General features: G+C 34.0%; 1 protein-coding gene across 5 annotated transcripts; it reads right to left on the minus strand.

Moving 5' to 3' along the window:
* Positions 1 to 4365: 4365 nt before the first annotated feature.
* Positions 4366 to 27724, minus strand: LOC127127435 (disease resistance protein RUN1). Of its 5 annotated transcripts, none has more exons than XM_051056619.1 (7): positions 27471 to 27724; positions 26791 to 27358; positions 25489 to 26593; positions 24994 to 25275; positions 23222 to 24115; positions 12002 to 12701; positions 4366 to 4613 (listed from the first exon to the last, which is right to left on the minus strand). In XM_051056619.1, exons 2-6 carry the CDS (start codon positions 27354 to 27356, stop codon positions 12030 to 12032), a joined length of 3519 nt encoding a protein of 1172 aa, XP_050912576.1. In that variant the 5' UTR covers positions 27357 to 27358; positions 27471 to 27724; the 3' UTR covers positions 4366 to 4613; positions 12002 to 12029. The 5 variants fall into 5 exon arrangements, with proteins under 5 accessions (XP_050912576.1, XP_050912577.1, XP_050912578.1 ...); XM_051056620.1 differs by having other exon boundaries at positions 4382 to 4608; XM_051056621.1 differs by lacking the exon at positions 4366 to 4613 and adding an exon at positions 7954 to 8279.

The following is a 27724-nucleotide window of genomic DNA, read 5'->3' on the forward strand; positions in this document are numbered from 1 at the left end:
AAGGCTTTTAGTGAATTAGGATGTAGTTCACGGAGTAAAATTAATAACCGAACCTTGGTTCCTGCTACCTTAAATAATGATAAAATTGAATTAGATCAAGATACCTTCCAAAACCAAGAATTAGAAATTCAGGAAATGGAAAATAGATTAGTTAACTGGTCTATGCCAGAAATTAAATTTAAAGAAATATATAAATTGGTACTTTTGATTTTAAAAGTCAAAAGATTATTCATACTATTGAATCCGCTACGTCTGTTAGTAACAAGCATGAAACTATTAATTTGTTAAATAAAAAATTATTAGAAACACATTATAGAGAAGGTTATCGCTATATCCATCTAGGATTAATTCAGATAGCTATAAAACCATTACATAAACTAGGGTTAAACACCCCTATATTGCTAGTTCTTCGAGACACTAGAATTAAAGACTTTCATAATTCAACTATTGCTATAGTTGAATCAAATCTTAACGATGGTCCAGTCTACTTTAACTGCCATCCCAATTACTCTATGAGCTTGGCTGATGAATTCACTAAAAATTCATTAGTTATATACGTCCAGGGTCTAAGTGATAATTTTAATCCTGGAGTTGCCAATATTGACGTTATTAGTAGAATTACCTACAAAGTCTCTAATGTTAATTATGATTTTAAATCACTCAAAACTACTCCAAGAAATGAAACTTGTATTATTGAAGCAAATCTTAGCAGGTCCAATGTTATGACCCCAAAAATACTGACTGCTTCGGATATTATAGAAAAATTCCCTCAAGAATAGATATTACAGGATGTGGTTAAATCTGAAAAGATTGAGGCCAGAACTATTAGAGATGTTATTCAAGATATTGATGGATCTGTCAGGATCAGGATGAATAGAAGCCAATCATATCGCTATCATCAATCTAGTTGTATTGGGTCAACATCTAGTGCTAGACATTCAGTTGATTCAACAATTAGGGTAAATCTTGCAGGAGTAAACTTTGCTCCTACAATCCCCAACCGCTATACTCTGAGAGGACCTCTAGGTCACCCTCTCCAACTGAATCCCAAATACTAGGTGTTATTACAAATGACGACCCCTTTGTCATAGACAAAGCTTGGATTAGAGCTGACTTTGAGGCCATTTATAATTTAGAAAAGAGAAATTGGTATTTCTCAAATTTCTCTAAAGATCAGACTCAAATGTATTTGCAAAATTTTTATAGGTTTCTAAAAACGCATGAAATTAATATCTATTTCTTTACATGGTTTGAATTACTCTGTCTAGAAGAAGAGATAGAAAACCCTTTTGCTGTTAAGATGTATTTAGATGCTAATGTTAGGATAAGTACCAAATGGAAAACTTCTAGGAAAGAAATTATAGAGTCGGTTCATCCACCATTGGAAGCTATTAGAATTACCCCTTCTAAAGAGAACATAGAAATAGAAGCTTCACCATTTAAATCGATAGCTAATCCTGTAGATCAGAGAAAAGACATTAATAATCTGCATAGTCAGATTAACTATTCAAACCAAATACTTCACACTATGTCCCAACAATTAGATAGGATAGAAAACTCGATTCCTCAACCTAAGGATGTTAAAGACTATAAATTGGATCCTACTCGACCTATTTATCAATACCATACTCCTTCTAACCAAGAGTTGAAAGGAATGAGTTTAGGTCGTGATACTACTCATAAAATAGAGGAATTGGTTACTAAATTAAAATCCTTAAACATAGAAACTTCTTCAGGAGAGATAAATACTTTATCTCGAGACGAAGAATACGACAATATGGTGAGTAAATTAGGCGGAAGAGCCCCAAGACCTAAAACACGAAACTATTATCCTAGGCCTTTGTTTGCTGATGTGCAATTTGAAGAAAGAAGTAGTTTTATAGAAAATAATTATTCAGGAGAATCCATTGTCGAATGGAATATCGATGGTGCGTCTGAACAACAAGTTTTGGATACAATACAAAACATGACCATGGCTGCTACTGCCTTCAAACTTAAAGGAAATACGGATAAACATACTAAAGAGATATTAGTTATGGGATTTACCGGGCAATTAAAAGGATGGTGGGACAACCTCCTTAGTTCAGAAGATAAATACCAAATAGATGCAGCCGTAAAAACAGAATCTAACGAAGAGATTTGTGTTACAACCCTCTTATATGCTATTACTAAGTTCTTTGTAGGAGAACCCCTTAAACTCCAACAAAGAGCAGCTGACCAATTGCTAAACCTTTATTGTCCAACCATGTCTGATTATAGGTGGTATAGAGATATGTTCTTATCTAAACTATGCCTTAGGTCGGATGGTGCGGCAGATTATTGGAAAGAGAGATTTATTAGTGGTTTACCTAGGTTATTTGCAGAAAAGGTAAAAATTAATATTAAGCAAAACTTTAATGGAATGATCCCCTATCAGTCATTAACCATTGGAGAATTATCTAATTATGTAATTGAAACTGGTATACAAATTTGTACAGATTATAAATTACAAAATAAGATCAAGAATGAAAAGGCTAGTAATAGGCGTGAAATGGGATCATTTTGCGAGCAATATGGAGCTACTCCTTTGAGAGCTCCGAGTAACCCCAAGAATAAAAACCCTAAAAACCCTGCTAGAAAAGGAAGAAATAACTTCCATTATCATAAGAAGTAATTTTACAAAGACAAGCCAGAATTTTATAAAAAACCTTACAAGAAAAATTATGGTAAGAAACCTTACAGAAAATATAATAATAAATCTAAACCCAAGGATAAAGATGTTAAGTGTTATAAGTGTGGTCGTTTTGGCCATTATGCTAATAAATGTAAGGTTCAAGAAAAGATTAATCAACTGAGTAACTTAGACATTTCAGAAGAATTAAAAGAAAGTTTAATATCTACTTTAAATAACATCTTGTTAAACTCGGAGGAAGAAGGGTCGTCAACATCTGAAGAATCTTCTTACGAAGAAATACATCAAATTGACAATTCTGAAAAATCGGATTATGATTCTGATGAATGTTTAGGCCTAGATTTCTGTAATTGTGACAATTGTAATAAAATAATTAATGTTTTAACAAATAATCAAGCTAATACTTTGATAGGAATATTAGACAAAATGGAAAATTCAGAAAGTAAGAATGCTTTCATGAGACAAATTAAAATATTATAGATGAAAATGATATTTCCAAAAAGATATTCACAAAGTAGAATTTAAAAATGTTATGGATTTATTTAAGAAACCGGTTGAAAAAACTGTTTCTATTAAAGATTTACAAGAAGAAATTAGTAATTTAAAAATGAAATTAGAATTCTAAAAACCAGGGATGATGAGATAGAAATTAAACTTTTAGAGTTACAAGGAAACATGATTATTCAGAATCAATCCAATAAAAACTTAGCCTCATCTAGCTTAACCAAAAATGATGAGGAAACTATTGTTCTGAATAATGAAGATGGGTATATTAACAAAATAGAAAAATTAATATCGCATAAATGGTATAGTAAAATAAATCTCATTGTTAAAGATAAAACTTATGAATTAATTGCTTTGATTGATTCAGGAGCAGATTTAAATTGCATCCAAGAAGGGTTGATCCCAACCCAATATTATGAAAAAACCAAAGAATCTTTAAGAGGAGCCAATGGTAATAGATTACAAGTTTCTTACAAATTATCAAGTGCTAAAATTTGTAAAGATCAGATTTGTTATAAAACCTCTTTTCTTTTAGTAAGAAATATTCATGAGTCCATTATTCTAGGAACCCTTTTCTAGCTTTACTCTACCCTTTCACAGTTAATAATGCAGCTATAACCACTAATGCTTTAGGGCGTGAAATTAAATTTGAATTCTTAGAACCACCTAAGATTAGGGATCTTAACTCTGTCCAGAGTAAGGTTATATCATTTATTAATCAAATTAATAATAAAAGAAAACAAATTAATTTTATTAACAAAGAAATACACTATAAAAAGATAGAAGATCAACTGCAATCTCCAAGCATTCAAGAAAAAATTAAAGGTATACAAAATAAATTCATTAAAGATCTTTGCTCAGAACAACCTAATGCTTTCTGGAAAAGAAAAGTGCATACTATCTCATTACCCTAGGAACCCCTTTTCTAGCTTTACTCTACCCTTTCACAGTTAATAATGCAGCTATAACCACTAATGCTTTAGGGCGTAAAATTAAATTTGAATTCTTAGAACCACCTAAGATTAGGGATCTTAACTCTGTCCAGAGTAAGGTTATATCATTTATTAATCAAATTAATAATAAAAGAAAACAAATTAATTTTATTAACAAAGAAATACACTATAAAAACATAGAAGATCAACTGCAATCTCCAAGCATTCAAGAAAAAATTAAAGGTATACAAAATAAATTCATTAAAGATCTTTGCTCAGAACAACCTAATGCTTTCTGGAAAAGAAAAGTGCATACTATCTCATTACCCTATGAACCTGACTTTAAGGAAGCAAATATCCCCACTAAAGCCAGACCAATACAAATGAATAAGCAAAATTTAGACTATTGTAAAAAAGAAATAAAAGATTTCTTAGACAAAGGATTGATTAGGCCCAGTAAGTCTCCTTGGAGTTGCTCCGCTTTCTATGTTACCAATGCTTCTGAGCTAGAGAGAGGAAGTCCTCGGTTAGTAATAAACTACAAACCCTTAAATAAAGCATTACAATGGATTAGGTATCCCATACCTAATAAAAAAGATTTGATAAACAGATTACATAATAAAAGTATATTTTCAAAGTTTGATCTTAAATCTGGATATTATCAAATACAATTAAAGGAAGAAGATAAATATAAAACCGCTTTTGTGGTGCCCTTTGGTCACTATGAATGGAATGTCATGCCTTTAGGTTTAAAAAATGCTCCTTCCGAGTTCCAAAATATTATGAATACTATATTTAATGATTACTCGCACTTTACCATAGTCTATTTAGATGACATATTAGTATTTTCAGATTCTATAAATCAACATATACAACATATGAACCTATTTTATGAGATAATTAAAGAGAATGGGTTAGTCTTGTCTGAAAAGAAACTTAAAATATTTCAATCTAAAGTAAGATTTTTGGGTTTTGATATTTCTCAAGGTATGTATACCCCCATTAGTAGATCTTTAGAATCTATTAATAAATTTCCAGATGAACTAAAGGATAAAACCCAGTTGCAAAGATTCTTAGGTTGTATAAATTATGTGGCTGACTTCATACCCAACTTAAGAACCATTTGTATACCCTTATTCAAGAGACTTAGGAAGAATCCTCCTCCTTGGGATGATTCAATGACCCAAAGTGTTTTGCAATTAAAGAAAATAGTTAAAAAAATTATCCTGTTTAGGGATACCTGATCCTAGTGTCAACCTTATTGTTGAAATCGATGCCTCAGACATAGGCTTTGGGGGAGTTCTAAAACAAATACTTCCGGGCATGGAAAAGGAACAAGTGGTCAGATATTATTCTGGAACTTGGAACCCAGCTCAATTAAACTATAGTACTATTAAAAAAGAAATTTTATCTATTGTTTTATGTATTACAAAATTTCAAGATGACTTGTTTTCAAAAACATTTTTATTAAAAACAGATTGCAAAGCTGCACAGAGTGTTTTACAAAAGGATGTTAAAAATTTAGTTTCAAAACATATATTTGTTAGGTGGCAAGCATTACTTTCTTGTTTTGATTTTGAAATCGAGCATATTCAAGGAATTAAAAATTCATTACCAGATTTTCTAACCAGAGAATTTTTACAGGGAAAACATGAGTAAAAAATCAGTTGACCCCAGAGATGATTATGGTCCTCCCATTAAAGATCAAAAAGATAAGGAAATAATTTTAGGTTCTCCATCTTTTATTTCCAAAGTTACCTCTCCTATTACTGCTACTCCCCTGACAACTATTAAGCCTACATTATTAACTCCATTAGCTTTTACATCTCAAATTACCAGTCCATTATCTATCCAGAAAAATTACCCGTCTAAACTAGCCTACTATACACCTCCTTCTTCTTCACCCAAATCGACCTTTATTACCAAAGATTTGTCTATACCAATATTACCTTTAGAAACCCTTTACTGTCCTCCAAATTTCTCTTTATTACAAAATATTTCAAGAATTTTCCCCCCAGGATTTTACTTCATTCCTAAAGACCAAACCAAGACCAGAAAATTCTACGAATTTATCTTGGTAGATTCTGAGTCTATTACTCTTACCCACCAAACAGATCCGAGTGATAAGTCTAAGATAAAGTTCTCTAAATTCAAAGTTAATAAGGTATTATCTCCTTCTGATTGGAATCAACCTCCATCAGAATTAAAATCTTTTTCCAGAGCCTTTACTCCACAATATTATTCGTACTTTGATTACATGGATGCTTGGTTCAATTTTTTGTCGGTCGAACCTTTCAACCACACTTGGTTTATATGGTTCAACAAGGATATTTCACTTAACTTTCCTAATTGGTTTATCCAGTGGTTCATAATTGTTGGGCCAATTTTAGAAATATTTCCAGATTATGCCTCAAAAGCCTTTAACAATTTTACAGCAAAAACTACCTCTCCTGATTATAAGTCTTTATTATGTTTTTGTGCTGTTTTTGGAATTACATGGATTTCATCTTGGACCTTTTCAACTGATCCATTATGGGAAGGGTCCTCTGCTACTCAATTGGTCAAGAAGTTTTCTGTTAAATGGTGGTCAAAGTTTAATCCAGATTTGCTTTCTCCATCAAGATTAGATTCTTGGTTCAAGTCTCATCCAGGTCTTTGCAAAGAAAAGGCTATTTCTCCAGAAGATACATCGTTCTTATTAGATAAATCAAAATTACTTGCCTCTTTATCTGCTACTTCCAGCCATAAAGAATTCTTGAACAGAATTAAAGAAGCTATGACTGCTTTATCTGAAAGTGATAGTGCTTCTAGCACTTCTAAAAATAATAATGAAGATGATTGTTATGGAATCATAGACCTCTAAATTATGTTGAAGATAAGTTCAATTATGATGAAGATAAGATTTTGAAGAATCCTCTTGTCAGAATTATTTTGAAGATAAAATCAATTATGATAAAGATAAGAAGTTCAAGACAACCACGACCCCCTTTGTTGTCCTCAATTACCTTCCACTCAGAATTACTTTTGAATTATTGACTCTACTTTATTAAAGTTTTTGTTTTATTTCAATTATTCAGACCATGTGGGTCATTACTTTATTAAAGTTTTTGTTTTTATTTCAATTATTCAGACCATGTGGGTCATTACTTTGTATAAAGTTTATGCTTAGTTTAATTTAGTTTGAAGTCCATGTGGATCCTTGCCTATAAAAGGATCATTTGTGTGTTGTGAAAGGCATTCGAGTTTTCAGTCTTAAAACTTGGAAATCTTGATTGCCATCCTTTGTAAGTATTTTTCATAAATAAAAGCAAGTCTTTTAATATCTTCAACATGTATTCCATGTCTTCCGCATATTATCTTACTCTTACAATTTTGATTATCAATAATATCTTTATCTTAACTAATATTTTCACCATTATTATCATTATTATTATTATTTTAGAGGCCCCTACTGCTCTGGTATCAGAGCCAGGTTGGTGGTGACTATTGACTTGCATTATCTTTTATTAGATTTCTACTATATATATATATATATATAGAGAGAGAGAGAGAGAGAGAGGATTGGGCTACAGTTTACAAAGGTAGAATCAGTGAACAATATGTTACCCCAGTCAGAATCAAACATTCCTCTAATAGGGGATTGGGCTACAGTGTGACAATAGCCCACTTATTACAAATATTTTATCTGATAATTTAATCATCGGACAATGTCCATTTTGGTTCTTTACCAAATTTCAGATTCCATGGATATGGAGATGGTCAATCACCATATCTCAAGATAAATTCAACATAACCATTTTAGAAAGAAATTTCTTCTATAAATGGTGGAACAAAATGAGTTCCGAATAAGTCCAGAAAATAGCAAATTTAATTCAAACAGCTATAGCTGAAGTCCAAAGTAATAAGGTCAAAGAGCAAAGCTCCCAACAAATGTCTATGGGAAATCTGAAGAACTTCTTCCAGAGAAAATATCCAAATGAATCAGAAGATGAAATCATGGTTAGAACTTTGGACCATATGAAAAACTAATTATTCTCCACTTTTCCAGCAAAAGCATCAAAAGATGAGGATTCATCTATGAACACCAGCTCTTCCATGGGATCAATTGATTCCCACAACTTTGACTGTTTGGCAGGAGAAACCCAAGCAGAGGACCCAACTGTAGAGGATTTCTGGGACGCAATGATTCAATCCATGGCCCAGAAAGCAAAAGAGAAAGCAAAAGATAAGAATCAATAATCAAAGGCAGAAGATAAGAAAGAATCCTATCATGTTTGCCATTTCAAAGCAATAATGAAAAAGAATCAATAAACAAAAGCAAAAGACAAGGTTAATGGAATAAGAACCTTGTCAAAAGCAAAAGACAAGGTTAATGGAATAAGAATCTTGTCAAAAGCAAAAGTTGCCAAAAGCAAAAGATAAGAAAGAATCTTATCTTCTTATCTTAAAGGAATAAGAATCTCTTGTCTTTAGGCATAAATGTATGCACTTAATTTTCTTTTGTATAAGTTTTTTATGAATGTTTAGTAGTTCACTTACTATTGTAGGTAGATGTTACCGGCTTAAATAGTAAGCCTTTGCTTCCCTATATAAGGGGATTTAAGTTTCTTTTGTAATCAAAGTTTTTGAAGACAAGTTGGAAAGAAAATTCTCTATACTTCTCTAGACTTCTCTACCATTTCTTTACTTTCTTATACATATTTCGATCCTGTTTCTATTGTATATTAATTGTGGTATCATCACCTGGTTGCCAAATCTACGATAAGTTTTTTTATTACACAAATTGTTATGACAATTTGTGGCTAAATTTATGTTGTGATAGGATAATTACGCTTAGATAAAACTAAGTAGGAAACTTTTCCTCATTACTTTTTATTAACAGATAACCAAACAACCTTTTAAAAGTGTTTTTAAAATAAAAAATGTTTTTAGTGTTTTCTGTTAAGTACATCTTTTTCCCGAGGAAGGGAGTTGTTGATGATTCTAAAAAGGATTTTTTTTGCTGAAAACATTTTGACATCTTTGATTTGGGAGAAATCCTTCTATCCTTTTGGGTTGATAGTTAAACAATTCGTTGTTTGCCTAGATGACTTTTAATAGGTTGCTGTTTCGGTTAATATTATGTTATGAGTCCAAGTTATCTATTTAGATTTAGCTTTGTGTATCAACCAATCACACCATTCTTAGCCTGTTTCTTTTATGGATTCTGATGATGATAATCATCAAAACAATTTGATCAAAAATGAAGAACCTGTAGAATATCCAAGAAATCTGGATAAACTCAACAGATGGGTTATATCCTCCGTTCCTCCTAATCAAATTTATAGATTTGGTAAGATAAATGTTTTTGCTCGTTTTGCTGTTAAAACTCTAGAGCAAACAATTCAAATTTCTAAAGAAAAACAGACAATCAAACTGTTAACTAAAAAAGATTTGAAACCTTTTAAAAAGTATAATTTTATCCATATTGGATTGGTTCAAATTGCTTTAAAATCGTTAACATTATTAGGTTTAAATTCTAACATAATGGCTTATGTTAGAGATGGTAGATGTAAGGATTTCAAACAATCTTTAGCTGCTATGGTAGAGACAAGTCTGTGTCATGGACCAGTTTACTTTGATGTCTCACCAAATTTAACTCTATCTTTATCTGATAAGAATTTATTAGATGCTATTCAGTTAACTGTTCTTACTGATGGTTACAATTTCAAACCTGGAAGTGAAATCATAGCAATATGCTATAGAATCTACTATAAGGTTCTTACTACGCTTAATCCCAAAGCAAAACAATTAGCGTTCCTTGGAACTACTACTTTGGTTCAAACCAATTTGTTAACTTCCAATGTTGCAACCAATAGATTGATAAAATGGGATGAAATAAACTTCCCAGAGACATGGTCTCTTCCCCAGGAAATAGATCCTGAACCTATCCTTAATAGGGATATAAATCAAATAATTCAAACTACTGAAGGAGATCTAGAAATAAACTTCACTCCTAAAAGAATAATTAGGATACCCATATCTCTATCTGCTAGACACTCAGTTAGTGAATTTTTCACAACTTCTAGCCAATTACCTAGACCTTCTACTTCTCAAACAAGAGAAGAGATAGAGGTCATTGAGAATATAAGACTTAGCGAAAATAGAATTCCCCAAGGAATTTATCAAAAACCCAATACTCCAAGAGTAGAATCACCTACTCCGTCAGACATGGATTTCCAGTTATAATGTTAGATTACTCCCCTGGTAGCAAAGATGAGACAACTCATCAATGATGAGTTTCAACATGAGAGATATACTCAATTCAGAGAATGGTTTTTAAAAAAAAATTCAAAACCCGAATTAGCTCAATTTAAAGATGAGTACTACACTCAAATGAACCTTGCGCAGGATTTCATTCCTTTTGTGAAATGGTTTGTTAACTATTTCATAAGTAAAAAACAAGAAGAAATCCTTGTTTTACAAAGACCTTGGGAAAATGTTAGAGGAGAGAAAATGGAAGCTCCTTTTCCTCCTGAACAAACGATAAGTTTGAGTCAAAATACTGAAGCTACCCCTTACCTTAACCTTCAGTTACAAAGAGTTGAGCAAAATCAAGTTACTCTTAAGGAATTAAATTCCGTCATCAGGTCTCAGAATTATACCAATGCTTATCTTGTTTACTTAGGAGAACAATTTATCTCTATGAAAAAAGATCTATGATCCATAAAAAATCTTTTAGAAAAACAAATAGCACGTCAAGATATCATTATTGACCTCATAAATAAACCTAAGGACCAAATGTCCACATCCACTATTTCGGATGTTTCTGTAGTACAACCTCCTATTTCCATAGAGGGATTTAAAATGGAAACCAATGGTCAAGAATTTGTTCGTATTTTAGAACAAAAGTTAAAAGGTCTTAATATCACAGTTATGTCCCATGAAGATTATTCTGAGGATAATAACGAAAACCATATTGACCAATTATCTGATATGGTTGCTAATTTAGACATTAGTAACCTTGACATTAATAATACTAATAATATAAATCATGTTTATTCTCCTAGGCCTATAGAAAAGTATTATTACAAACGCCCCTCACCGCAAGATTTGCTCTTTGAGGAACCTGAACCATTCCAGAATTCTTATTCAGGAAAAGCCATTTATGAATGGAATGTTGATGGTCTTAATGACAAACAGATTATAGATACAATCCATAGGATGATCATGTATATAAACAAAAGGATTGATATATATATATATATATATATATATATATATATATATATATATATATATATATATATATATATATATATATATATATATATATATATATATATATATATATATATATATATATATATATATATATATATATATATATATATATATATATATATATATATATATATATATATATATATATATATATATATATATATATATATATATATATATATATATATATATAACACATAACTTAGAATAGGAAGTTATGTTAAAAAGTTCCTTATTTGTACAATGTCAATCCATGAATGACACATACAATACTTCATCTATAAATTCTATCTCCTTGTCCCAGGCTATCCCAAATTTTAGGGAATTCAATTTCTATTGTTTCTTGCTTTCCAATTTCAATTCGAGATTAACATGATAAAAACACAATAAATTTGTTGAAAAATGAGATCAACTAATAAATATTACAAACACTTTCACAACATTAACACACAAACATATGCCAGAAAAACTGTAGCCAAAACACACAAAATTTAATCCTGAAGCATGTCTCAACATATTGTTTGAAGAGAGTTTCTAAGTGTCAAAATTGCATGCATTATACTAATAAACAATGGTAAATAAGTTTCAATTACTATTGTGTTATATCATGTTTAAGAAGATAATTAATTACCTCTGGGCTGGCAGAATATAATGTTTTTTCAGTGTGGTATTTCGGTAGAAAGGCCAAGATTAAAGAGACTGGTTTCTTTCCTCTTGGCTCCATCCATCTCAGCTTCATCTTCATCAGAAACTAACCAATTATAAGGAAGTTGGATTTTAGGCTCAACCCTACTTCCGCTTCCACTTTGTTTTACTTTGACAATCTGTAAAGGTAGAGGTGCGCTCATTTCAATTCTTGAGCCATTTATGTCTCCATTGGTTATGACTCGCAAACCCCATTCTTTCAAAATCAAACCTTTGTGGGTTTTAAATGTGATATTGGCTCCTGTTTTTACAAAATGACAGTGCTTCCGAGAGATATAGATTATCCAAATATAGTTGTTTCCATAGAGAGACTGATCCAAACTAAGCAACATATCAAACCGTTCTTCAGTGTGATCACTCTCAAAAGAAAGATAAATAGGATATGGCAATGGCGGAGAAGAGAGTGAGGAACTAGACAATGCATGGTCACTTTTTAACTCAAATGTTACATAAAATAGAAACCCAAGCCAGTCAGCATGCATAGCAGTGTTATTTATCCTTCTTATTGAACCCCCTTTAAAACTGTGAGAGAAAAAGTTCTGAATGGAAAGATTTCTTCGAGAACCATTGGTTTCCTCGTGCCATGGAAGAACAATGTCAAAGCCACACCGAAACTGAAGAGGTTCCTGCTTTCAATATTATTAACATATAGTTTTAAACCATATTATAAACTATGAAACAGCATAAGATAAACTAAATTTTTTTTGATAAATTACTGAAACTGATAACAAAAACTATTTTGCAAATTTGTGTTTTATATTTATATTTCAGAACTGATACAGATGAGGTATATATAGGATACAAGCAGGAACCACACCAGAACCCAAATAAAACGATAGAGTTTGAGTTGGGCATTTCTTTAGTTCGGGTAATGATCGAACCAAACCAATGAAACCCGATGATAATTGGTTCGGACATCGGATTTCCAATATTCTATCGGAAAATCCGTCTAGCCGAATCAACCATAATTATTTCTCATGAATCATATCATCATTATCATGGAAACTAGTGCTAAGCATTCTACTTCAAGAAGAAAAAAGTAAAGTGTCATTTATGGACATGTTATGCTATTTAATTTGTTATTAGAAAATTGTTAATGTATTGTGCTAACCGAACATAGAGCTGAGAACAACCTGCACATTCAAAATCCTTTGCGTTAGATGTTTTTCCTTTTAGATATTTTTGAATCTATTATGGAAAAATTGCTAGTCTAGTGTTTATAATTTAACATTATTAATAGTATAATCTTAACTAATTGTCGTCAATTATGTTATTCAAATATTTTTGCACATTTTTAATGTATCCGGTCAATCCAAACCAAACCAACCCGTCGTTTCTCGGTTCGGTTCAGTTTGGCTTTATCGAAAAAATTTGCAAATCCAATCCATATCAATTTGTATATATTTAATGGTTTAGACACCATATTCTCTCGAAACCAAACCAAACCGGCCCACGAGCATCCCTACTTATAGCAGCTTTGTTATCACACAATATTGACAGAAATTTTGATTTCATCTAGCATCCTTATAAGCCATATTCCTTCACAAATACCATGAGTCATTGCTCTAAATTTTGCTTCTCCACTACTTCTAGCTACCACAGATACACAATCTTAATCTGTGTAAACTTCATCCCCTCTGTTTAAGTTCCTCTTAGAGTGGAGGCCTTGACCTGGTGTGTCATTGAGGTATTGGAGGATTCTGTTCATAGCTTTCATGTGGCCCTCAGTTAGATTTGACATGTACCGACTAGCCAAACTTACCGCAAATGCAATGTTGGTATGAGTTTGGTAGATTAGTTTTCCAACTAGGCTTTGATATCTATCTTTATCAGCCGATGGACTTTCATCCTCACTCCTTTTTACCGGTTCTATGGAAGTATTAGTTGCCTTGCACCCAAGCATTCCAGTTTTTTGAAGTAAATCTAGAGTGTATTTTCTTTGTGATACATATATACCATTCTTTGTTCGAGTAACTTTCATCCCTAAAAAATACTTGAGATGTCCCAAATCTTTGACTTCAAATTCCTTGGCCAAGAGTCCTTTTAGATGATCAATTTGATCATAATCATTTCCTGTGATAACGATATCATCAACATTAACAATAAACAAAGCTACCTTTCCTTCTATTAAGTGTTTAACAAATATAGTGTGAACTAATTAGCATTCGTTGAACCCATCTTCCTCGACAACTCGAGTTAATCTATAAAACTATGCCCTCAAAGATTACTCGAGGCCATATAGGGATTTTTGGAGCCGACACACCATATTTGAGGTATTGATTGATTCAAGTCCCAGAGGGATTTGCATACAAACTTCCTCTTCCAACTTACCGTTTAGGCAGACATTTTTTATGTCTAGTTGATGGAGTGGCCAATCTAAATTTGCAGCAAGAGAGAATATAACTCTAACTGAATTTAGTTTCCCACAGGTGCAAAAGTCTTTTCATATAGTCCACTCCTTATGATTGTGTAAATCCCTTTGCCACAAGTCGAGCTTTGTACCGATTTATACTCCCATTTGCGTTGTATTTCGCAGAGAATATCCACTTGCATTCAATTGGCTTCTTCCCTTGTGGTAGGGTGGTGATCTTCCAAGTGTCATTTTTAACCAAGGTTTGAACCTCTTTTGCTATAATTGTTGCTCATTCAGAATTTTAGAGTGTCTCGTTAATGTTCCTTGAAATATTTGTGTTGTCAAAAACTGCCACAAATGTCTTATAACTGTGACAATTTTCCATAGGATATATACCTTTCAATGGGGAGAGTCATTAGGCGGTTATTTCCAGTTTTATTTAAAACATTAGACGTTGAGAGTCTTCTTTGAGGTGTGTGAGCTTGCTAAATAGAGTCTTCTTTGTGAGGTGTGTGAGCTTGCTAAACACAAGCGCGTACATTTTTCCGTTAGTAATAAAATGAATAATTTTCCATTTTATTTAGTTCATATAGATGTGTGGGGTCCATCTAATATTATAATTATTTCGAATGCCCGTTGGTCGTGATCTTTATTGATGATCGTACTCGGGTCTACTAATGAAGTTAGTTGTGTGTATCCTCAATTTCTATCCATGGTTAAAAATCAATTTGGTGTGAGTATTAAGAGGATTCAATCTGATAATGCAAAAGATTATTTTAATCATAATCTTAATTTTGTGTCGAAATGAAGGTATCATCCATGAGTCTTCGTGTGTTAAAACACCCCAACAAAATGGCATTGCTGAGAGAATAAATGGGCATTTGTTAGATCAAACACATGTTATGGTATTTCAAAATAAAGTTCGCAAGAAATATTGGGGCAAGACAATTTTAACTACATCGTATCTCATAAATCATTTTTCTTCTAGTGTCTTTTCCTCCAAAACTCCTATGAAAGTCTTATCCTCATTCTATCCTAATGTGTCCACATCTATTAACCTCACTCCTAGAATATTTAGGTGTACAACATTCATCCATATTCATAGTGATGGTAGAGGAAAACTTGATCTTAGAGTCTTAAAGTGTGTCTTCATAAGATGTTTTTTCACCCAAAAGGGTTACAAATGTTATCATCCACCATCTCATAAATTTTGTCTCTAGAGATGTCACTTTCCAAGAACAAGAAAGTTATTCCATTGAACTCATCTTCAGGGGGATAACGTAAATAAGGAAGACGAGTCTCTCCTACATCCTGACCTTACTCTAGGACCAGACGTTGAGATTGAAACTAGTAGTGACAATGTTGGAACTAAACTTGATTCTGAAAAAGATGAAATTGTTGAAATTGATGTAAGATATGGAAAGATTTTAGTATATACAAGAAGAAAAACCATTCATGAATCTACTCATATCCAAAAGTTTGGTTTGACATTACATGAGGTAAATTTCGTTAGCCATTCAAACTCTATTGATTCAATTTCTAAATTTCCTCACGAATAAGATTCAGAATCCAACTCAATTCCATCACCATTACCATCACACTATAAAGATTTACATCTTCCAATTGCCCTTCATAAAGATACTAGAAACTGTACCAAAAAGTCATTTTCCCCTTTATCCAACTACCTAAGCTTTGAACACGTTTCACCTACCTATAAAGCTTTCGTCACAAATATGAACACTATAACAATACCTACATCTTAATATAACAAGCCATGGATTTGGTAATGGAGGCACTGGATAAGAACAATACTTAGGAATTGGTTTCTCTACCAAATGGAAAGAAACCTGTAGGATGTAAATGGGTATACATTGTAAAATACTAGGCAGGTGAGTCTATCGAGAGGTACAAGGCAAGATTGATAGCTAAAGAATTCACTCAAACCTATGAGTAGATTATTCAGAGACATTTGCTCCAATTGCAAAAATAAATATTGTCAGGGTGATATTATCGCTAGCAACTAACTACAATTGGAACTTAAACCAATTTGATGTAAAAAATACATTTCTTCATGGTGAACTTGAAGAAGAAATCTACATGGACGTACCTCTTAGGTTTCGTGAACATACTGCCACCAACACCGTGTGCAAGTTACGAAAATCTTTATATAGATTAAAGCAATCGTCAAGAGCATGGTTTGGAAGATTCACGAAAGTTATGGTATGTTTGGGATTCAAACAAAGTCGAGGAGACCATACCCTATTCATCAAACGTTCTGAAACAGCGGGAGCAACTGCGTTATTGGTGTACGTGGATGATATTATAGTCACATGTAATGATGAGGAAGGACAACAATTGTTGAGCATACACATAGCCAAGGAATTTGAGATTAAGACCTTAGAAAAATTGAAATACTTTATGGGAATTGAAGTTGTCCACTCTAAGACAAAAAATTCATATCTCAACCAAAATACATTACTGGTCTTTTGCAAGAGACTCACAAGACACTATGCAAGCCTGCAAATACACCAGTTGATCCAAGTGTAAAGTTGGAAAGCACAGAAGAAGAAATTGCAGTTGATATGGAAATATATTGATTAGTTGAAAAACTTATATACCTCTATCATACTAGACTTGATGTTGCTTTTGCTGTTAGCTTAGTCAATCAATTCATGCATCGGCTAAAAGAGATTTATTTACAAGCTGCGCTCTGAATTGTATGATATTTAAAAGGAACATCTGGTATAGGAATTTTATTTGAAAGAAATGGAAGTGTGGGTCTTGAAGCATATACCGATGTCGACTATGCAGGTCCAATTGTAGATATGAGATCAACTATATGTTATTGTACTTTCTTAAGAGGAAATCTTGTGACTTAAAAAAGTAAAAAACAAATTGTAGTATCAAGATCTAATGCTAGCAGAGTTTAAGACAATGGCACAAGGGATATGTGAGTTACTATTGTTAACAAATCTGATAACCGAGATTTTATTAGAAAGAATACTGCTATATAAATAGCTTACAAAAGAAACTGAATACTTCCTAAGTGGTGGCAGGAAAGCAGGGTCACTAAGCAATACTAACTCCCTACAATTTAGGCATAATCAAAGGTAACAAACTGCACGATTCTCTCACAATCAGTGCAGACTAAGTCAAATAACAAATATTAATAATAACCTAACAATTAATAATAACTAACAACTCTCCCCCTAAACTAGACTGTCTAGTTTATCTCTGAGATGTCACATACACCAAGCTTCTTCCTCAGCTCTTGAAAGACTTCAAGCTTAAGCGGCTTAGTAAAGATATCAACTATCTGTTGTTTGGTGCCGCAATACTTCAATTGAACCTTTCCTTCATTTACTAAATCACGGAGGAAGTGAAAGCGCACATCAATATGTTTGCTCTTGCCATGCATAACCGGGTTCTTTGAGAGTTTGATGGTAGAACTGTTGTCACAATGCCACAATACTTCAATTGAACCTTTCCTTCATTTACTAAATCATGGAGGAAGTGAAAGCGCACATCAATATGTTTGCTCTTGCCATGCATAACCGGGTTCTTTGAGAGTTTGATGGTAGAACTGTTGTCACAAAAAATCACCGGACTTTTGCTTCCATTGTACTCTAACTTGGACAGAACCCTCTTCATCCAAATCAGTTGGCAAGCACAGGCTGACGCAGCTACAAATTCCGCTTCTGTGGTGCTGAGTGTGACTATAGGTTGCTTCCTTGATGACCATGCTACAGCTGCATTGCTAAGTATGAAGGCATAGCCTGAGGTACTTTTCCTATCATCGATACATCCGGCATAGTCGCTGTCTGTGTATCCCACAAGCTCCTGATTTCCTGATTTTTGATAGAAAATCCCAAAACACACAGTTCCGTTCAGATACCTAAGTATTCTCTTTGCTGCCATAAGGTGCATCTTAGTTGGTTTTGCCATATATCTACTGACTACACTAACTGCATACATCAGATCCGGCCTGATAGTTGTCAAATATAACAAGCTACCAACAAGTTGTTTGAACATGGAGCTGTTTACTGTCACACCTGCATCATCTTTATCAATTTTAACTCCAGGAACAGTAGGATTTAGGGCCAAGTTGCTTTCCTCCATCCTAAACTTCTTCAAGACCTCCTCGGCATATCTCTTTTGAGAGATGAATATTCCACTGTCGAGCTGCATAACCTCTAAGCCAAGGAAGTAGTGCATTCTTCCCAAATCAAACATTTCAAATTCCTCCATCATTGATTGTTTGAATTCTTTCAACATGGCTTCATCGTTTCCAGCATAAATCAAATCATCAACATATAGGCTAACTATCAAATGCTTCCCTTGTTGATTGATCTTGGTGAACAAGGTTTGTTCGCTTGCTTCTTTATCGAAACCCATATTTCTGAAGTGTGCTTCAATCCTGCTAAACCAAGCTCTCGGTGCTTGTTTAAAGCCGTATAAAGCTTTCTGTAGCTTGTATACCTTAGTCTTCTCATGCTGCACTTCATAGCCTTTTGGCTGATCAACGTACACCTCCTCTGTAAGTTCACCTTGTAAGAATGCAGACTTCACGTCCAGCTGATACACAACCCAGCTTCTTTGCGCAGCAAGAGCCAAGATCATACGTACGGTGTCTAGCCTTGCCACCGGCGCGTATACTTCTTCATAATCAATTCCATGTTGTTGCGCATATCCCTTCGCTACTAAGCGAGTCTTATACTTGTCAATCTCACCATGTTGATTCAATTTTGTTTTATACACCCATTTGACCCCTATGCTTACCGCTCCCTTTGGTAATTCAACTAGAGTCCAGGTTCCATTCTTTTCAATGGACTGAATTTTCAATGGACTGAATTTCAGCACCCATGGCTTTCTTCCAATTGTTATTTAGCACAGCTTCATCAAAGGATTGCAGGTCAAAACTTGCTGCAACGTCAGAGTTTGCGACAACAGAGTTCACCACATAATCATCCATCCACCTTGGAGTTCTTCTAATACGCTGGCCTTCTACTGCCGAACTTTCAGTTGTAGCTACTACATTTTCATCCTCAGCTGCATTCTCAACCTCCTCATTCTCATCTGTTGAGTGACCTATATCTCCACTGTACTTAATGGTTTCTTCATGCTTTGACTGATCTTTTGGTGTCACTGTATCACTCTCTTGGTCAGCAATAGTAATATCCATATCTCCCCATTCAAGCTGATCATTGCGAAACTCTCAATGACTTGTGTTCCAATCCCATTTCTTATTTTCTTCGAACACGACATCTCTGCTAACAATGATATTTCCTTTAATGGGATTGTATAACCTATATCCCTTCGACTCGGCACTTACTCCAAATAAAACACACTTAGTGCTCTTGTCATCAAACTTGATTCTTCGAGCATCTGGAATGTGGACATGAGCAATGCAGCCAAAAACTCTAAAGTGCTCGACTGTGGGCTTCACTCCGGACCAAGCCTCTTCGGGAGTCATTTCTTTTACAACAGAGGTGGGGCTCCTGTTAAGCACCTGGAACGCCCAACTAACCGCTTCAGGCCAAAAAACCTTAGGCACTTCCTTCTCGACAAGCAAACTTCTGGCCATGCTCATGACAGTTCGGTTTTTCCTTTCGGCAACTCCGTTTTACTATGGCGTGTAGGTTGTGGTGAGTTGTTGTTTTATCCCTTCTTGTCTACAATAATCAGTAAACTCGTGTGAGGTAAACTCACCTCCACGATCAGTTCTCAAGCATTTTATAAATAAACCGGACTCCCTTTCTACCCGACTTTTAAATTGCTTGAAAGTAGAAAATTCATCACTCTTGTAAGCAATAAAATACACCCAAGCTTTCCTAGTGAAATCGTCAATAAAACAGATGGGGTACCTCTTTTGACCATGTGACATTGGCGAGATGGGTCCACATATGTCGGCATGTATAAGCTCCAATCGGGCTTCAGCTCTCCACGTGGCTTTTCTTGGCATGATCTCCCTGTGTTGTTTTCCTTTCAAACACCCAATGCATACAGCATTCGTTTTTCTAGAAGCAATGATTTCTCCAAGATTTGGCAAGCCTTTAACCATGTTCTTGCTCGCCAAAGTTTGGAGTCCAGTATAGCTAAGGTGGCCATACCTGCAGTGCCATAGATGCAATTTCTTGGATGTCAGTTTGGAAACAACATTCACTTGACTCATTGGCAACCGAGGAGGTCTTCGAGAGCAATATGAACATTCTGTTGAGTGTCATTCTGCTTTCAAGGATAAGGCCCTTCGATAGGTGATAGATTTTGCACTCATTGTTCTTGATTAGAAAAGCCAAACCTTTCTCCTGCAGCTGTCCAATACTTAGTAAATTGTTCTTCAATTCTGGAATATAGAACACTTCTTGAACAACATGACGGACACCGGCAAGATTTAACCTAACACTTCCTTTGCCCACAACCTTCATCTTCATATGATTCCCTAGACTGACTTCTCTTTTGAACCCTTCTTCCATGGTACAAAAAAGAGAGAGATCTGCGCTCATGTGGTTGCTGCACCCACTGTCTAAGAACCATACAGTATGTCCCTTTTCCTCTGATGCTTCAATATAAGCCATAAGAAGCATCTCTTCATCCTTGCTCATCTCGGCATAGTTAACCGTCTTCTCAAGATTAGGACATTCATATTGAAAATGCCCTAATTGGTGGCATTTGTAACATTCAACTGTTGCTTTGTTGTAGCTCTGCCGGCCTCGTCCACGACCTCTTCCTCCTCTGAAGGTGTGCCTCCCTCGACCTCGACCACCGGTGTCACCATAAGAACCATAAGAAACCGCCAGCGCTTGTTCTTCATCTGGTTCCCTCCTAAACTTTTGTTCATGGACCAAGAGAGAACTTTGCAAGGCATCAACTGTGAGCGTATCAACATCGTTAGCTTCCTCAATGGAACACACAATGTAATTCCATTTCTCTGTCAGTGTTCGCAGAATTTTCTCTACGATTTTGACATCTGTCATGTCTTCACCGCAATTTCGCATGTCATTGGCTATGGTCATCACCCTGCCGAAGTAGTCATTAACTGACTCCCCCTGTTTCATAGCCAACACTTCGAATTCTCGTCGGAGTCGATTGAGCTGAGCACGCCGGACCCGATCGTTCTCTTGGTACTTCATCTTCATGGAGTCCCACAACTGCTTAGAGGTGTCCTTCTTGGTGATGGTTCAAAGAATTGATTTGTCCAAGGATTGGAACAAATAATTCTTCGCCTTCAAATCCTTAAGCTTCAAATCATCCAGGGTCTTCTTCTGGCATCTGTCTGCACTTCTCCTTCTCTAGGCAGCGTGTAACCGTTCTCCACCACAGACCAATATTCTCTGAATCTCAAGAGATTTTCCATGACCATTTTCCAATGATCGTAATCTCCATCGAATTTGGGAATGGAGGGTGCAGAAAATCCAACTTCGGATCCCATATCCCAGACACTCTTTTGTTGCACTCTTGTGAGTTCTTTTCTCTCGCTCTGATACCAGATGTTAACAAATCTGATAACCGAGATTTTATTAGAAAGAATACTGCTATATAAATAGCTTACAAAAGAAACTGAATACTTCCTAAGTGGTGGCAGGAAAGCAGGGCCACTAAGCAATACTAACTCCCTACAATTTAGGCATAATCAAAGGTAACAAACTGCAAGCACGATTCTCTCACAATCAGTGCAGATTAAGTCAAATAACAAATAATATTAATAATAACCTAACAATTAATAATAACTAACAACTATGGCTAGAATTGATTTTAGAAGACTTAAGGATAAAGTGTGATAAACCAACGAGACTTTATTATGATAGTAAGTTTGCTATTAGCATAGCCCATAATCCAATACAACATGATAGAACCAAACATATTGAAGTTGACAAACATTTCATTAAAGAAAAATTAGATAATGATCTTATTTGCACTCCATATGTGTTCTCCCAAGATAAATTTGCAGATTTTCTAACTAAAAGAATGAACAACAATAACATTAAAAGAATTGGTTCCAAGTTGTGAATGGTAATATATATATATATATATATATATATATATATATATATATATATATATATATATATATATGTATACCAGCTTGAGGGGGAGTGTTGTAATAAATAGTTAATTTTATTATTTTTATTTTTAGTATTATCAATAATTCATGTTTGGATCTATAGTAAGACCCATTAGATCATAATACTCCATTTAAAGAGATTAATGCCTATATATTTATTATCACACACACACACACATATATATATATATATATATATATATATATATATATATATATATATGTATATATATATATATATATATATATATATATATATATACACCAGCTTGAGGGGGAGTGTTGTAATAAATAGTTAATTTTATTATTTTTATTTTTAGTATTATCAATAATTCATGTTTGGATCTATAGTAAGACCCATTAGATCATAATACTCCATTTAAAGAGATTAATGCCTGTATATTTATTATCACACACATATATATATATATATATATATATATATATATATATATATATATAGGAATTTTTATTTTTTTTATAGATTTTCCACACAAATGTATGTGATCCTAATATGGGAAATATTTGACAAATAGATAAAGTACCTTATTATAAAAATTCTTATTAACTTTGAAAGCTCAAATTGGATATTAGAAAAGTGTATGAGCAATGCAACAAGTCTAAATATATTGGATTCTAGTAGAGTCTCATGATATTTCAGTAGAGAAAACACATGCATTCAATCAAAATAGGGAAAGAAAGCGACAGGAGATATGTAGATTATTACGCACCTTAACTAGTCTTAGTACCCATGTAGCAAAGAGCAGATAGAAATCTTTGTTTGCGAACAAGGATTCTGACTTAGAGCAATTGAGAGAGTTAAAAACATATAATCCTGATCTATGATTATGGGATCCAGATGTTGTTTTAAAATATCTTCCCACTGATTCTGATGGACCACTTTCATTTGCAAGCTCGGGTAAACTTTGAAGCTTATAGCAATGGGACAAGTTTAAATATGATAGATTCTGAAGACAACTCAAGGTGGATGGAAGTGAAGTAAACTTATTTCCCTGAAGATTTAGTCTTTCTAAACAACTTAATTCTCCAATAGCATCAGGCATTATAAAAATACTACAAAAGCTTAAGTCTAAATAAGTTAGAGAGTGCAAGGGAAATGTGGAAATCCCTCCTAGATGCACCTTAGTAAATTTAGAGCATCCACAAAGATCCAGAGTTATGAGAGATGATATCTTATTAAAACTGGCAGGTATTTCAACAAGAGTTGTGCAGTCTCTCAAACTTAAGAATTTCAGATTTGAAAGGATCCCAATTGATTCATGAATCGTGGACAAACTTGCACATCGATCCATATCAAGATAGTGAAGAATTAATAATCCATCAAAATTTGGAGTGTTTTCAAGTTTGGTGCAATCAGAAAGGCGCAGAACTTTTAGAGACTCTAATCTTGGTGTTTTGCCAAAATCAAGATTAACTAGACCACTACAGTTCTGCAAACTCAAGAATACAAGTTCTGTAAGAAGTCCAATTGATGGATGCACCTCCACCAAGTTTATGCATCCTGTAAGATCTAGCCGCTCAAGATTTAGCATTCTTTCAAAACGGGGAGTCACCTTGAGATTTTTGGAGTTGCTCAAATCCATCCTTTTTAAATTGGGGAGACGCTGTGAAGCGAGAATCAACAACTAAAATGTTAGTATCGTTGTGTTAAAACTTGAATTTCATTAATTCACTCCATTATATGATTTCAAAATTGCAATAATAAATTTAAAATCCACTTACAAACCTACTTGCATTATGTTTCTATACCATGAAAGGAATGAAGTTTAAATCAAGGACTTGTTAGGAACCCATAAATTGTATTCAATAAAAAGAACATTATTATTGAAAAATAAGGAAAGTAGGAGAGAAAACATTCCTCCAAAGGTGTCATTTTCTACAACAGAGTCATTGCTCCATTCACTGAAGAGGAGCGCTATCAATACACTCTCTAATACATTCTTTCAAAATACAATGTTAACAGATTGAAATTCAAATGGATCACACTAGATCATGTATTCCCCAAATAAATTTAGTGAGATTCATTTGAATATCAAACAATTAAAAAGTGTGTATTTTATTGAGGAATGTGTAAGCATAATTCTTCACGGAATAGTTACAAATCAGAATTGTATCCCTCATATCCTAACAGAATTTCATACACTAACTCAATCTTACTGACTCATAAGCTTACTTGCATTTTAAAAACCACCACAAGTATTCGGTCCACTGAACCGACTAATCCGGTTCGAGGGTCAGTTATGACATCAAGTGGTTCCAATCCCCTCCCAATCGCAGTTGCGGGGATCGAACTGTGGTCCTCCCTACCAAGTCCAGCGCCAATCACCACTGGACCAACTAACGATTGGTGATTGATAGTGGGAATTAAAGAAGGGTATTTTAATCTAGAAATCATCTAATACCCTACTTTGTTTAACTTTTCAATTGTTTTTTCCTTTTCTGGAGCGTGAATAGAAGAAAATTGCAATAATTAGAGAAATACCTGGATGCCTATCCATAGTTGTTCAATGTTGCTACCCGGCATATTAAATTCTACAAGGTTATATGGTTGAAAATTTGATGGCAATGACGTGAAAGGATAACCATTCCACAAGAGATAGCATAGAGAATCAGAAAGAAATTTAAGGCTTCCGGGAAAATTTGAATGATATAATATGAGCACTTTCAAGTTTTTCATTTTTGATAAATCTTCATCCCTCAACGGATTGAAATCACATACATCCTTCTTCTGATTTAAAATTATGGCTTTTGCTTTCATTGACTCCTGGGAATAAACATATTATAAAATAGAATAAAAAAGTAAACGATTTAAATGAATTATATTCCAAGAGAAAGGTCATGTGAGGAAATATAAGGTTTCTCAGTTAACTAGTTGCTAGTTTGAGTACTCACTTGTCTACTTAGAGTTAGATATATATTAACATTCGAGTAAAATAATGTAAATGGAAAACATAGAGTCTATAGAAGGATATATTACCGGTTTTGTAGTCATTACATCATATAAATCACTGTAAAGCCACAATCTGCTCCATAATCTTGGCTCATCAGGATGTTGTTCCCGAACACTTTTCTTCCCCAACTCTTGCAACATTTTATGCATATGAATTTCTTGGTTTCTAATGGTTATGAACGATTTTTCAGCAATAAGTGAAATTCCAATATCAGGCTGCAATCCACAAGCATCTAGAATTCTCCTCACGTAATCCTCCCTCTCTCCATCAAAGAAGCAAGCAACGTGCAAAAATATTTCTCTCTCTCTTTGCTCGAGTCCCTCAAAACTTGACTGAAGCACTTTCATGATTCCACTATCTGGATTATTCTCCAATCCTTCCAAGGTAGCTCTCCATTGGGTAGTATTTCGATTATACAAGAAAGAACCAAGTACTCTAATCGCTAATGGAAGACCTTGAGCATATTTTAGTACCTTAGGAATAAGTTCTGCATAATCACTACTAGGATTATCATTTCTAAAGGCTTTTCTACATAGAAGTTCACGAGCGTCATTGTCATTCATCAATTCAACCTTATGAATTCTATCCGCTCCATACAATTCAAGAATATGCACATCTCTAGTGGTTATGATTATTCTACTTCCTGGAAGAAGTAGTTTGGGATTTATGTGCAATTCTTGTAATTGCTCAAATTGATCAACATCGTCAAGAACTATAAGGAGCTTCATGTTGTATAGCCTGTTTAGTATAATTCCAGATATGTCGGAAGAAGTGTATGTTTCCAGATTTTTTTCTTTCAGAGTTTGACGAAGAATTTGTTTTTGAACAGCAATAGCACCGCCATCTCTATAAATGGTGCTAACATTCTCGATAAAACAACAAGCACCAAATTGATAGTGATGTGAGATTGTGTCAAACAAGACAGTTGCAAGAGTTGTCTTTCCTATGCCATCCATCCCCCATATTCCTAAAACTCGAAACTCATCACCATGTGAGCTTAGTTTTAAAACATTTTCTAATATTTTTACTCGAGGTTGTATTCCAATAAGTTCATCAGCAATCCCTAAGAACTTCCGACCCAAATTTTCTATTATAACCTGAACAATATTTTGAATTTGTTCAAATTCTGGCCTGCAAAAGACATGAGTGGAAGAAAAAAAGTGGATATAATATAACCTTGTCGTATAAAGGTGTGCAACTTACTTCCTTCCACACATAAGAGAAAAAATAAATAAATTTTGATTAAAAAAAGTTGATTATCTTACGTGATATTTTGAATTTGAACACCATATATCAAATTTGTCAAGAAAAAAAAATTGTATACTTACTTATCCCTGACATCCCAACCAGCTAATGAAGCCAAATAGGCCATATATCTCTTCCACACATCAACCTTGTCAGGGTCATGTTTGAATAGCAAAGAATGGAAAGCAAAAGCACCCTCGTAAGCACCATTCTGTTTTCTCACATGAGATGGATCAACATCGTAGAAAACCGGACAAACAATTTGTTTGATTTCATCATGGAAATGAGCATGAGCAATAGCAAGCATTTCATCCAAACACCAAGTCGAACAAGGATAATCTTTTGAAAAGACAATGATAGAAATTCGTGAATGTTGAATTGCATGCACAAGTTGAGATGAAATGGATTCACCTTTCTGAAGTTGTTTGTCATCCTTGAAGACAAAAATACCTTTTCTAATGAGATTAGCATAGAGATGGCCAACAAAGGTGTTGCGAGTGTCTGTACCTCTGAAACTGATAAACACGTCGTATTCATATCTACTGTTTTGGAGGTTATCTTCTGTACTAGTCTGATTCGAGGTTGATGGCCGACTACCGGTCAGGGCCCTAGTTACTTGCGAGCTAAAGTATTTCCAAATCACTGACATAACTGTCAAATGAAAATCATTGAATCAATTGTATTAAAAGTAAAATAATATAAAAATTGAATTACTATGATTAGAAAGGGGAAAATAACTCTAACCTAGCTATGAAGTTCTCACCTGAAAATTGAGTGTATCTTCTCTCGTTAAAATCTCAAGTTGGCTTCTCACTGTTGTGTGAATATAGGTTGGATGATGAATGAATTGATGCATGAAGAAGAATTCAGATGCTGAGATGCGATGGGAAGTCGACGGTGAGTGGGGATTCTACAGAGAAAGTGGACCATCTTACTTGCTCATTATGAAGGAGACACCAAACAAATAGTAACTGGCTTGGACTTTAGTCCTTGTTTGAGGGAAATTTCAGGAAAACG

This window comes from Lathyrus oleraceus, chromosome 3, assembly GCF_024323335.1.
Source record: "Lathyrus oleraceus cultivar Zhongwan6 chromosome 3, CAAS_Psat_ZW6_1.0, whole genome shotgun sequence".
Lineage (NCBI taxonomy): Eukaryota > Viridiplantae > Streptophyta > Magnoliopsida > Fabales > Fabaceae > Lathyrus > Lathyrus oleraceus.

What these genes read in the sequence shown, in the direction of transcription:
- LOC127127435 (XM_051056619.1), bottom strand. Translation starts at nt 27,356, where the DNA reads ATGTCAGTGATTTGGAAATACTTTAGCTCGCAAGTAACTAGGGCCCTG. An exon ending in AACTATGGATAGGCATCCAG is followed by an intron (nt 24,116 to 24,993) that starts GTATTTCTCTAA and finishes CTCGCTTCACAG; the next exon opens with CGTCTCCCCAATTTAAAAAG. An exon ending in GGGTACTAAGACTAGTTAAG is followed by an intron (nt 12,702 to 23,221) that starts GTGCGTAATAAT and finishes TATTGAAAGCAG; the next exon opens with GAACCTCTTCAGTTTCGGTG.